This window comes from Mytilus californianus, unplaced genomic scaffold, assembly GCF_021869535.1.
Source record: "Mytilus californianus isolate M0D057914Y unplaced genomic scaffold, xbMytCali1.0.p SCAF_7, whole genome shotgun sequence".
Lineage (NCBI taxonomy): Eukaryota > Metazoa > Mollusca > Bivalvia > Mytilida > Mytilidae > Mytilus > Mytilus californianus.
Window position 1 is genome coordinate 102,172,576 of NW_026262723.1, and position 13,654 is coordinate 102,186,229.

Consider the following 13,654-nt stretch of genomic DNA (forward strand, 5'->3'; position numbering starts at 1 on the left):
AACAGTTATGTTATCTGTGGAACACATTTGAAATGAATGATTGTTAGATTGATTTTACTAAACATCCCATTGGGATATATTTCAAATTGCATATTCTAGAGGAGAAGAAGTTATAAACATTATATGTGTTGGTTGTTTACTAAATGATATGAGGGACATTTGAATATGATTTTTTTTGAATTATGAAATAATTCAATCATGCCAAGCTCATTTTAACATGGGTAGGCATTATATTTGTCAATATCTTAATATCAAGTGTTATTGAGGTTTAAATTGTTGACTAACACAATGCCTACCCATGTTAAAGTTAGCATAGAGCATGGCATGATAGAATTATTATGATTTTAATAGTATTTATAACTTTTGTACTTCGAAGCAGACCTATACGACAAGTTCAAAAGGCAACTATTTGATTTATAAGAAACCAACATTTCATCATTATAAAATGAACAGATACATGAAAATTTACTTTTATAATTAATTTTTTTAATTTCCAAGCTAACAACACCAGAAATATTGTCCATTTTGCCTTTGAGTTTGTTCAATATACAACTGACATTGTAACCTTTATTTGTGATGTCGCACATGTGACTCCATGTTCTATTGAAGTTAGAACATGGCTTTGTTTGCAAAGCTAAAGGAGAGCATCATTTTAGCATTCTCCACATATAAGTTGCCAAAGAAATAATAGGATATAAATATAAAAAAAAAACAATGAGATAAGACAACTGAACTTGTTAATTTTAATACTTACATATATTTTGTTTGTAATTTTAATTAAATTGCAGAATTATAGGATATAGTAAATGATGAATTATTTCTCCTACAGAATTTTGGGTCACCAGTTGATGATACCTCAGGAATTGGGATATCATGTGATACACACAGATTCTTCGCGTCCTTCGACAGGCAGCATGGGTATAACAGACGTTACAGATCACGACATATCAGGCACTCCAGATCTTCAGGGGTATGCATCACATCCTCTTAAATGGTTAAAGTGTTGTTATTTTATAATTAAAAGTGGTATATAAGAAAAGTATGTGCTGGTGACAACAGTATAATATGAGTTAGCTGAGTCAATATGTGCAATTCATTTAGGTGGTAATGGTATCATTTTCGTAAATTCCTCTGCCATTATTGTAATATGGAACTTTTAAAGCTAAACTTTCTCACAAATGTGGTTATATTTTCAAAATGTGATGAATTTTTCTTCAATTTTGCATACCCTGAAAAGCCCTTTTGTGATATGATTTCTTGAGGGAAATAAAAAACCCTGTTTTCACACAAAAAGTTGCCTTTAAATTAAGTACTTTGATAATGTTTTATAACTCCATAGTTTTTTACACCTTTATTCTATGATCCTCTTCTCTTCAAATTAGCACAAATGGTAAACCTCAGTGTCTTGTTAAAAATAGCAACATATCCAATATCATTTCACAGAGATGTTTTGTTCACATATTATATTTGAGTACCTCATTTTGAGGTGAATATGGGATATTGACCAAGCTGGTCACTATCCTTTTAATTCTGTTTGTACATTGGATTTTCTGTTGGTCAAGAAATGATACCATGATATTGTATAGTAGATTTACTGAAAAGTAATAAACCAGATGGATTGAAAATTATGAAAATTCTAAATAAGGGGGAAAAATTGAGAAAATTGAGAATAGGAAAATAAAGGAGAAAAAAACAGGATGATTTGATATTGAGATTACCACCTTCATAATGATTTTTGAATGGGAATTTTCTGCACAATATAGATAAGTTCTACATGATTTAAACCTTGAAGTACAGATTTATGTGATTAGGGATGACTTGTTTAACATGTTTATCTATTAGTTAAATATTACTTAAGCTTGCTTTAGGTAAAACATTCAACGTTGAGAAATTGTTTCAATTTTTTATCAGTTAAATTTTATAAACTTTTAAAAAGTACCCTTTAATCTTGTTTAATAAATTCAAAATCTTGAGACTGTGGTCTACTAATATTTCAAATTTGAAATAATCACATTTTCATTATAGATTATAATTTTATGTTAATAAGACGATCTTGACACCACATTTATATATTACTAAAACAAACAAAACTTCAAAAAAGAAGATAAATTTTATATAAAACTTTTGTCATTTGTTTTTCCTCTGTGTGTTTATATCTTTGTACCTTGCAAGATTAGCTTAACTGAGTGTGTGATCAAGTGACAGTAGGCCCCCTGTTGTGTTTTAAACACCTAAACTTAGGAGATTTTCACTTAGTTTTAAAAAGTAACAATTTACTCAGAAAATTTCCTTTGAGATTCTTTTGAAATTGATACCAGGTTTCTGAGGATTTTTTTTACCATGTAAAAATTACTTATACATGAAAAAGAAATATATGGTCAATATTAATGATACAGCAACCAAACAACCAAGGTCAACTACCGGTAGTCAACTAGAGGTCACCCAATCTAATTAGAATTAGTTCCTTAAATTGCTCTTGTTCTGATACGTTGTGCATCAATGCCTTTAATGGGCAATATATCAGAATGGAATCAATTAAAGGAACTAATTTGAATTAGATTGTAGGTGACTATATATAGTTTTCAATGATGGACAAGTGCCTACTCCATGTTACAAGCTCTAAATCGTTGAATTATCATCCATTCTTCAGTGTCTCTGGTATATAGTCCAATAAAGTTGTAAACATTTGGTTCAAAAAATAAATTGATAGATAACGCTGTGGCAAACTTAAGTGACCTTTGATATGCTTATGTTATTAGAAAATCATAAGACAAAATTAAGGTGACAGTAAAGATGTTTTTGATATTATTACCAGATAAGAATATTGTAAAATTGATTATTCTGGAATAATTTTTCTGGATGATAAGACCCATCTTTTCCAATAAATGACACGGCTTCAATGAAATCAATAGCCTGTAGATAACAGGGCCAGTAATTATCTTATTACAAACAAATATACCTCAAGTGTTTTATTGAATTGTTTCATAAACCTGTAAAATATGGCTACCTATATGCGTCATTTGTGTAATAATAGCTTTGCACTTCACAAGAAAGCCAGTTATAATCTGTTTGAAGTGAATAAATTCAATTAGTTATAAATGGTGCATCAATCTGTTGCAGTGTGTAAGAAGTGTTCTTAAGTTCAAAAAGTTAAACAGATATTAAAAAGACATTTGTTATGTAGGTTTCAGATATACTCTGTCTGCCAGTACATCCATTTATTATCATATTTGTGACAAGATTTAAATCATACAGAACTTAATACACTTCATAATAGAATTTTGGAAAATAATGCACTATGCATATTCTGTTATTGTTAGTGTACTTTATTTGAATTCTAATTAGTTTGATATCAGCCATGTACTTGTGAAACAGGTCTCTAAGATGTCCCTGTCGAAATCTAGTACTCTTCCATAGAATAATTTACTCATCATTAAAATTTAATAGCTATTTATATAAAAAAAAAATGATTTCATAGACCTGGATCAAGAATGAACCAGTGATCTTGAGTCTTGCATGTGCAGGATTTGTTCTCTTCATGGTCATAGTGTATACCAGTATGTTAAATGTTAACTCTAAAGCTTTCCCTGAAGTTTGATATGGTCTGAACAACAGGGATGTAACTTGATCAAATTTTTTTTTCATAGATTGAATTGTCTTTTGTGCTAATTAATGCAACACGCCCTCTTCCAACTTGTTTTGTAAATATTTTTAGAAAAATTCAATAAGACATGCTTCAAGTATTTGTGATATTGACACATAGACAAAATAAAACACTGTTGACTGTCTCATAATCTCCTCCATCTATTCATTTTTATCAGAAATTCTTATTTAATTTTTTCATGAAAAATGAAGGAAGTACCATCTTGCTTCATCTGAAAAGTTGAAAAAGGTCTTGAAAAGCCTTATAATTTATTGGTTGTGGCAATGTGGCTATGGTCTTTACCCATCATTAAATATCCATGGAAGATGTACATCAAAACTGTTGAGATAATTTTTGTCAGATCCATTTAATGATTTGTTTGATGTTAAATAAATTATCATTTCTTTGTAACTTTTGAATTTTATGATACCAAAATAAATTGACTTTGTATTGAGGTGGTCAATAAATTAATGTGTGAAGAAGACCTCTGGACCTTAAATCTGTATTCATATTGATCTAAATAAAACATAAAGGGCTTTCTAATCAACAGTATTATCTGAAATAATAAATATTGTTAGAATTAAGTTTGCACAATTTTATTAAATAAATAACTGTATCTATTTTAGTTTCTTTAGACTGGTATGATCTAAATTAAGAGAATATTGATGGTTTTATTGTTGTCAGCTTATCAAATTTATTGTCATTGCAATGGTCCTCAAACTCATCATAACTGCTATTTTCTGGTGTTTGTTTTCATATTTCCATGGAAACAGGATAAATTGGAAATGTTTCACATCTGCTACATATAAAAATATCAAGATAATAAAAAATGGACAGATTATGAAATTTTATTGATTTTTATACTATAAGGTATTAAGTTTCAAATAATATTGAAGATGGTTTTATTATTGTGATTAATGACAATATGAATTATAAACCAGGTGGGACTTTCCAGGATGGAAATAGGATTCCTTGTATGTTACAGGTGTAAGCCACACAAATGTTGGCTATTGTTCAGCTCTAAAAATTTCTAAAAATATAAATTGATCATAAATTATAATTTCTGTAGCAAATTAAATTTCTTATAATGAAAGGATGAATTTCTTATAAGTTGGGTTAATGGTGTATCTGACTGGTTTTTTTTTTATAAGTGAAAAATATCTATTACCCTTCTCTGTGTGACACTTAAGAAACTTTTAACCTTGAAATGTCATTCAAATCTACAGGTGATGAAACATGCTGTATCAAATAAATTCTTCCTGGATACAAACAGAAATTAAAATTGATTTTTAAATTAGATTTAATTGAATAGATGACAAATGACCTCAGTTTGTACATCCTGATACTAGCTAATAATCATCTGACACTTTTATTTTCTTTTCCATTGTCAAAGGGATTAAAGTTCTGTTTTTAAATGATATATCAAGATGCATTTATTACGCATTTGCATTATCTAACAAATGGGTCCAATTATGATATTAAAATTTAGAACATGTCACTTTTTAATGCTCCATGCCTGTAAAAAAGTTTCTTGATATGAACGACCAAATAAAAATAGAAGAGGGCTAATCAAGGACGGGTCAGGCAAACAAGGGTGAGGGGTAAAGGATTTGTCCAGAGTGTGAAATGGTTTCGAAGTTTCACTAAAATTTAAAGGCATGACAACAAATTTTTTATTTGAAATTTAAAAGCATTAAATTAATATTTTTTTACTAGGGAACAGATGGTATATATATTTTACAGTTTGTTACATCCCCAAATAGTTGAATGGATTTCAATGAAATTTACAACAGTGATAATATACTACCGATATATGAAAGAAAAATAATGATACAGCGATACAAAGAGTTCTTTAAAATAATTATGAAAACATGTTGCTTTAGATCTCTTTGTTTACATTCCTGTATTTTTTTCCAGATTATCATTAACGGGTAGATCAATTGAAGCAAAAAGTGTACCTATTGAAGCACGCTCAGTGTTATCATCAGGGAGAGAGGACAGTTCACTTACATCAGAATTTACTCATCTTGAGGAAGAAATCATTGAACAAGAGGGGTATTATGAAGAAGTCATTGCCATTGACTATAAAGACATGTAAGTTTCTGAGGAAGAACACATTTGGAAACTATTTTTTTCGTTTTCTTTAACATTTGACTAAATATCACTTATCATAAAACAGTTTTTTGTCTCGCCTTGACGGAGCCAAAAAGCAAGACATAAGTATGTTGTTTCTGTCAGTGGCGTCAACAATGTATTACTTTAGTTTGTGATTAGGTCAGTTTATGGGAAACCACTAGTGGTAGGTCAATGATATTTGGTATGCAGTTGTATCAGCATTGGCACATTTCATTTCCATGGAGATTATTTTGTCCCGCCCTCCCAGTAATGGTCTATTGACTTTGAAACTTTTGCTTAGTTTACATGTACTAGTATTAGTTTGTGATTAGTTCAGTTATGGTGAACCACTAATGGTAGGTCAATGATATTTGATGCAGTTGTAATAGCATTGGCAGATTTCATTTCCATGGAGATTGTTTGGCCCTGTACCTTCAGTCATGGTTTATTGACTATGAATATTGTGCATAACTTAAATGTTAAGGTATTGCTATTTTAATTTCAACATTTGCATGTTTCTATCAAAATAAAAAAGATTTGAAACATATCTCTGTGTCAACAGTTTGTTCTGTAATAAGGTTGTCAGATATGACAATATGACAATAGCAGATGGTAGAATTTTAACATCCAGTTGATGGACACAATGAATATTAACTCATATTTTTATAATTTCTTTAAAATCAGAATCTGTTTCCATTTAAGATTAATGTTTGCTGTAACGAACTAAGCTTTTCCAAATCCCCTGACAAGGAGTTATCTGTTAGTTCAGGAAAGAGTCCTGTGTTATTCATAGGACAATTTATAAATATGAGATTGTTTCAGCACATAATTTGTGAGATAGCTAAAACATAAATTTAGTGATGAATGGGTTGTTAACAAAAGACCATTAAACTGCTACTTGAGATAGGAGGGTAAAATAACTAGTTTCATCAATTTATATCATTTTCAACAGATACATTCTTAATATGATTCATGTAAGAAGTTTTGATGAAGCTTAGCAGTTTTCAAGATAGTCACACTAAAAAAATAAAAATCTCTTCTGAAATAACTATTACAATTCAAACTAAAAAATAAACATCCATCATCAAAATTTAACTTACCAACATTGTAACCAATTTAAAAATGTTTAAAAATGATAATTATCATATTTGGATTAAGAAACAGTTCTGTATCAAAATAAAGTTACATGGCTATGATAACTACTCTTGCTAAAAGTATGTTACATGGCTATGATAACTACTCTTGCTAAAATTATGTTACATGGCTATGATAACCACTGTTGTTAAAATTATGTTACATGGCTATGATATCTACTCTTGCTAAAAGTAATGTTACATGGCTATGATATCTACTCTTGCTAAAATTATGTTACATGGCTATGATAACCACTGTTGTTAAAATTATGTTACATGGCTATGATATCTACTCTTGCTAAAAGTAATGTTACATGGCTATGATAACTACTCTTGCTAAAATTATGTTACATGGCTATGATAACCACTCTTGTTAAAATTATGTTGCATGGCTATGATATCTACTCTTGCTAAAAGTAATGTTACATGGCTATGATAACTATTCTTGCTAAAATTATGTTACATGGCTATGATAACCACTCTTGTTAAAGTTATGTTACATGGCTATGATATCTACTCTTGCTAAAAGTAATGTTACATGGCTATGATAACTACTCTTGCTAAAATTATGTTACATGGCTATGATAACCACTCTTGTTAAAATTATGTTACATGGCTATGATATCTACTCTTGCTAAAAGTAATGTTACATGGCTATGATAACCACTCTTGCTAAAAGTAATGTTACATGGCTATGATAACCACTGTTGCTGAAATTATGTTAAATGGCTATGATAACCACTGTTGCTGAAATTATGTTACATGGCTATGATAACCACTCTTGCTAAAATTATGCTACATGGCTATGATAACCACTCTTGCTAAAATTATGTTACATGGCTATGATAACCACTCTGTTGCTAAAATTATGAATAGAACATCTGTTGTGCATTTAGTTTTTAAAAATATTCTCTTTTATTTCAGATATGACGAAAGCTCAGAACAGAAGAAACAATTAACCCCTAGACGGCATAGAGTAGGGTACCCTCCTATCACACCTAATGCCTGTGTGAAGGACAGTGTCCTTAGTTCTGTGTTTGATTCTGTATGGCAAGAAGTAAGTATTTTAACTTTTGAATAAGCAATATCATCCTATTGTCATAAAAAAAAAACATGAATTGGTGAAAAAGCTCTTCAGCCAGAAGATTTTCCTGGGGTCAATGTGGTGTTGTTGATTTGCTGTCTCATTGATATATGCCCATTCAAATCATTGAAGTACAGCATAAAATATAAATACTGCAGATGCATTGTTAGTAATGAAGAACTTAATACATAATAATCCACTCCCACAAATGTTAATTCCTGTTGCCTCCCATGAAATAGCAGCTTCTTCTCATTCTAAAAGATAATATACTGGGTTGTTTTTATACGCCCGTTTACGGGAAGTATTATGGTATACCGTTGTCCGTCTGTCCGTATGTCCGTCTGTCGTCAACATGTCGGACATTAACTCAAAAATGCTTTAACTAATTTGCATAAAACTTTGGTGAATTGTTTATATCTATTGACGTGAGCTCCCTTTCGTTTTTTATAAAATTTAGATTTAACGTTTCCGAGTTATGGGGTTTTATTCATTAAAAAAAGGGTGATTTTCCAGTTTTTGGACAATGATTCAAGAATGCTTTCACCAACTTGCAAGAAATTGTGGTGAATTGTTTATATCTATTGACATGAGCTCCCTTTCAATTTTTATAAATTTTAGATTTTACGTTGCCGAGTTGCAGGGTTTTATTCATGAAAAAAGGGGGGATTTTCCAGTTTTCGGACAAAAACTAAAAAATGCTTTCAGCAATTCTAATGAAACTTTGGTGAATTGTTTGTATGTATTGATGAAAGCTCCCTTTAGAATTTTATAAATTTTACATTTTACATTTCTGAGTTATGGGGTTTTATTCATTAAAAAAAGGGGTGATTTTCCAGTTTTTGGACAATAACTCAAAAATGCTGTCACCAATTCTCATCAAACTTTGGTGAAATGTTTATATCTATTGATGTAAGCTCCCTTTTTATTTTCATAAATTTCTAATATGACATTGAGAATTAATTGAACTTTATTTGTTTATAGTCTGACAACAGATTTACTAAGTATTGCACAACAGCAAGAAATCTTTAATTGAATATAAATTCAATTCATATAACCAATTTCAAGATCTTTGACTACATTTATTCAGAAACCTATAATATGTCAAATATTTAATTACATCCAAATTCGGACCTGAATCAAGCTTGAATATTGTGTCCATTTTTGTCCCAACTGTTCAGGGTTGGACCTCTGCGGGCGTATCTAGCTGCGCTCAGCGAAGCAGTTTATTTTATTGGAAACGTGACATTTAATGATGTTTTGCTTTTTTCATTTTAGATAATTGCTTGGACCCGAAATTTGTCGAAAAAATACTCAGTTTTAGTTTTAGGTAAGATATGTATTAACTAATTGATTAATATTAAAATATTTTGTTTTTAATTGTAGAGTGGAAAATAAATCAAGGAAGTAATTGTTACTGGTATTCTAATGCAATTTTATGTAACAGTTTTGTTGTTTTTTTTCGCTAATATTTACTGTCAAATCCACAATTGACATATCATTACTAAGGAGTGAGAAGGCATATTGAATTGCTTGAATAAATAAATGTTCATTTACTACAATATAGTCCAAAATAAAACAACACCTACCTCAAAAATGTAGTTTTCATTTGTGTGATGTCATGTTAAGCCATGATGCTTATGAGCAAAAATGATTCAAGAAATAAAACTGCATTCGCAATCATCTAATCACCAATGGAAGCCGGCAACTCTTCTGTACTGTTATTCCTTAAATATTAAGTTTTCACATTTGAAAAAAATGTTTATATTGTATGTGCAAACTGTATGCGCTTGAATCCTCAAAACGTCCTGGAGTTGTTTTTTGTTTGGTTTTTTTTTCAGAGTAATAGTAAGACTAAGTACAAAAAGTGTTTAACACTTAAGTACATTATATGTCCACTGCTCTGGGTCCCAAGAAACGTTGATGAGTTAAAAAAGTGTTTAACACTTAAGTACATTATATGTCCACTGCTCTGGAATCTGGATCCCCAGAAACGTTGATGAGTTAAAAAAGTACATTATATGTCCACTGCTCTGGATCCCAAGAAACGTTGATGAGTTAAAAAAGTGTTTAACACTTAAATACATTATATGTCCACTGCTCTGGATCCCCAGAAATATTGATGAGTTAAAAAAGTGTTTAACATTTAAGTACATTATATGTCCACTGCTCTGGATCCCCAGAAACGTCGATGAGTTAAAAAAGTGTTTAACACTTAAGTACATTATATGTCCACTGCTCTGGATCCCCAGAAACGTTGATGAGTTAAAAAAGTGTTTAACACTTAAGTACATTACATGTCCACTGCTCTGGATCCCCAGAAACATTGATGAGTTAAAAAAGTGTTTAACACTTAAGTACATTATATGTCCACTGCTCTGGATCCCCAGAAACATTGATGAGTTAAAAAAGTGTTTAACACTTAAGTACATTATATGTCCACTGCTCTGGATCCCCAGAAACGTTGATGAGTTAAAAAAGTGTTTTACACTTAAGTACATTATATGCCCACTGCTCTGGATCCCCAGAAACATTGATGAGTTAAAAAAGTGTTTAACACTTAAGTACATTATATGTCCACTGCTCTGGATCCCCAGAAACATTGATGAGTTAAAAAAAAGTCTCTCAAATCTAATTTTGTAGTACAAGCTGTAAAATATAATATTACTAGATCCAGTGCTGCTAAAATAGGAATAATAGTTACACCTAATTTTATTTTAGAAAATGAGTCATTGTGATATTAATGGTGATGCCTATGTATATTTTTTCTTCTATGTCTTCTTGTAGAAGAAAATAAACCTCTCACTATACCTATGCAGCCCTCGTCTCCTCAAAACAGACATGAACATTCCATGCTTTCTCGGGAACCATCATTTAGTCATGCTATGTATAGAGTAAGTATAAACTAAATAAGCTTCATAGTTTGTTTAATGAATTTTTGTATTGTTATTGTATTTGAAATGTGTAAATGGTTAAGATTTTTTTTAAATATTCTGTGCATTGTTTCTGCAATTCAAATTTTTTAAGTTGAAAATTTACAAAAATATTGTTTATTACAAAGATGAAAGAACATCAAAAAGACCTGATGAAATAGTTTTCAATCAGCTTGATTTAAAAACGGCTACAAAAAGTATAGTTTAGTATTATTAAAACAGAAAAATCCAAAGGAGTAGGCCCAGTAAGACCCCTTTTTGGCCCCAAATTATAGCAGTTTTACAAAATTGTTAAAATGTAAATTTTTAGCTATTTATTGGAAAGAAGAATACTTCTGTTACATAAATATGGGCTGTTTTTGACAATACAATGCACATGTATTGGTTACTAGCATCATTAAGTCATGCTAAATTACTGAAATCTTCGAAATTTTAGCATTTTTGTTAATTTTTAGACGGTTTCTGTCTGAAATGGAAGTGGCCGCATTTGTGTTCATTCTTAATATTTAAATGTAAGTTGTATTTGATGATAATACATAACATATATAAAGGTTGAGAATGAACACGGATGCGGCCACTTTCATTTTTGACAAAAACCATCTGAAAAGTGACATATTATGGCATATTTGATAGATATTTCATATTTAAGTTTGAATTTGAGCGTCTTTAATGAGTAAATCAGTTCAAATCTTTCACATAAACTAATTGAATCGACTGAATTAGACACTTAAGTGTTTAAAAAGTGTCCAAAATCTTTCATCAGATGAACCTGAATTTTGAGGCCAAAATCTGCCCTTACTGGACATCCTCCTTTCTTTCTTGTCATTTTTTGTTAAGTCATCTCTTAATCACACTAAGTATTCCTTAATGATTTCTTTTCTTGAAATACATACATTTTCCAATGTTAACAATATGAGTATAAAATTAATGATTGTGCAATTCCAGGGTGAAACACTTGTAATGCTTTTCCTTCTTTAGAGTTGTTTATACAAGTGAAACTTCAGTTGGTATTTACAATTTTCTTTAAAGAATTTGTTTTTTGTATTTGATATATTGTTCTTATTCTAATGAAAAAAACTTATGTTTTGTAGCAACGTTCGTATACAGCAGCCGGTGCATTAAACTTAGATAATGTTCTCCTTATATCAAGTAAAAAAATATCAGTCAGGGAACCATCAAATTTACAGTAAGTTAATGTACACATTCAATTTGTCTTAAGGAAACCTGCTCTTTTGTCTCGCCTCAACAAAGTCGAAAAAAGGGAGACTTAAAGGGGCTGTTTCCATTGGCAGTGACGTTAACAATGTATTAGTTTTTAATTTTCAGTTTCAATTATAGAGACAAAAATTAAATAGAGAAAAAATATTATAAGATGTGAGGATTTGTTAATGAGACAACAAGCCATTGACACAAGTAACCAAAAGACATGATCAACAGGTGTCTAACCAGTAGATTGCCAAGAATCTTAACAAAAAATTGTGAATAAATTTTTGAACAGAAACAAAAGATCTGCCATCAACACCAAATACTCTTAATAATATGAAAAAAAAATATTAAACAACCTCTGAGAAAGTTTCTGACTTGTGACAGGCTCATGAACATTAGGCAAGGTTTAACTAGTTTGTTGAGATGTCAGTCCTCCCCTGTTTCATCTCGATCTGTAGATTATCAAAAGGTACCCAAAAAAAAAAAACCAATAGAAAATTCAGTACAGGAAAGGAAATGAACATTTCTTATATGTATTAAATAGTCTTTAAACCAGAAAGTTAGATGTAAATATAATGATAAGCTCTTATACAGAAATAGTGAAGTCATTATAATAAAACTATAAATTTGTTCACCAATTTTGAAAATTGTTAGTTGTTGCCATGTGAAAAGTTTAATTCAGAAAACTTTTAATTACAAGATTTACTCCTAAATGATTTCAGTTTCAAGAGCTTATCATTTTTTTGTTTGTTTGCTAGTTATCAAAATTTTAGCAATTATTTTTTCAGGGACTATGCAGAAACCCCTGTACCAAGTACAAACCGTCCTGCATCTAGCTTTCCAACAAGTGCTACTGTTAGACGTCCACATAGTAATACAAAGTTTGTCAGACCCACAGCACAAAAACCTACAAGACTTGCCCCAATCCAGTCTGATGCATCTAAAGCATACACTGTAAGTTAAATTGATTTTATTAATAAGTTTTTACTCTTTACTGGGATCTGTAAATATTTTTACAGAATGATTTTGTTAGTATTTTAGACAGTTGTTTATTTTACCTGTTTGTAACTTACATGTATTATTGTGTTGGTTATAAATTCATTGCTTCTGTCTGAATTACTAACTTTTACCTCTGTGCTTTGAAAAAGTAAAAACTTGTTTCAGCTTAAAAGCACAATTTGTGGTCATACTTAAGGTTTGTTTGTTTTTGTTTTTTTTTTTATTCCCCTGCCACAAGGCAAAGGGGGCATTAAGTGTTACCCTTGACTGTCCGTCCTTCCGTCTTTCTTTCCTTCCCAGTTCTGTTTTAAAACCAAGCTTGAGTGGAGGCATTCGTGTCCTCAGACACATTCTTCTTTTATTCTACAAAACTTTGTACTTAAAAAATTCCACTTTGATTTTGAATTTTAGTCATATGAAAAATAAAGCATGTAACAATTCCCTTAGGATTAACCATTAATAATTCAAGAAGATATGCAGATCAGGAGTGAAGAATTCCCCAAGGGCCAAATTGAGTGATGAATATTAAATAATAAAAAATTTA

General features: G+C 30.4%; 1 protein-coding gene across 1 annotated transcript in view; it reads left to right on the forward strand.

Moving 5' to 3' along the window:
* The window catches only part of LOC127709595 (protein FAM149B1-like), a 43,270-nt gene that overhangs the window by 16,317 nt on the left and 13,299 nt on the right, over positions 1 to 13,654 (forward strand). Inside the window, exons 5-11 of the mRNA XM_052215197.1 lie at positions 830 to 970; positions 5,561 to 5,737; positions 7,816 to 7,948; positions 9,251 to 9,302; positions 10,760 to 10,866; positions 11,997 to 12,091; positions 12,900 to 13,069. Coding sequence (XP_052071157.1) covers positions 830 to 970; positions 5,561 to 5,737; positions 7,816 to 7,948; positions 9,251 to 9,302; positions 10,760 to 10,866; positions 11,997 to 12,091; positions 12,900 to 13,069 — 875 coding nt within the window. The remainder of the gene's footprint in view (positions 1 to 829; positions 971 to 5,560; positions 5,738 to 7,815; positions 7,949 to 9,250; positions 9,303 to 10,759; positions 10,867 to 11,996; positions 12,092 to 12,899; positions 13,070 to 13,654) is intronic.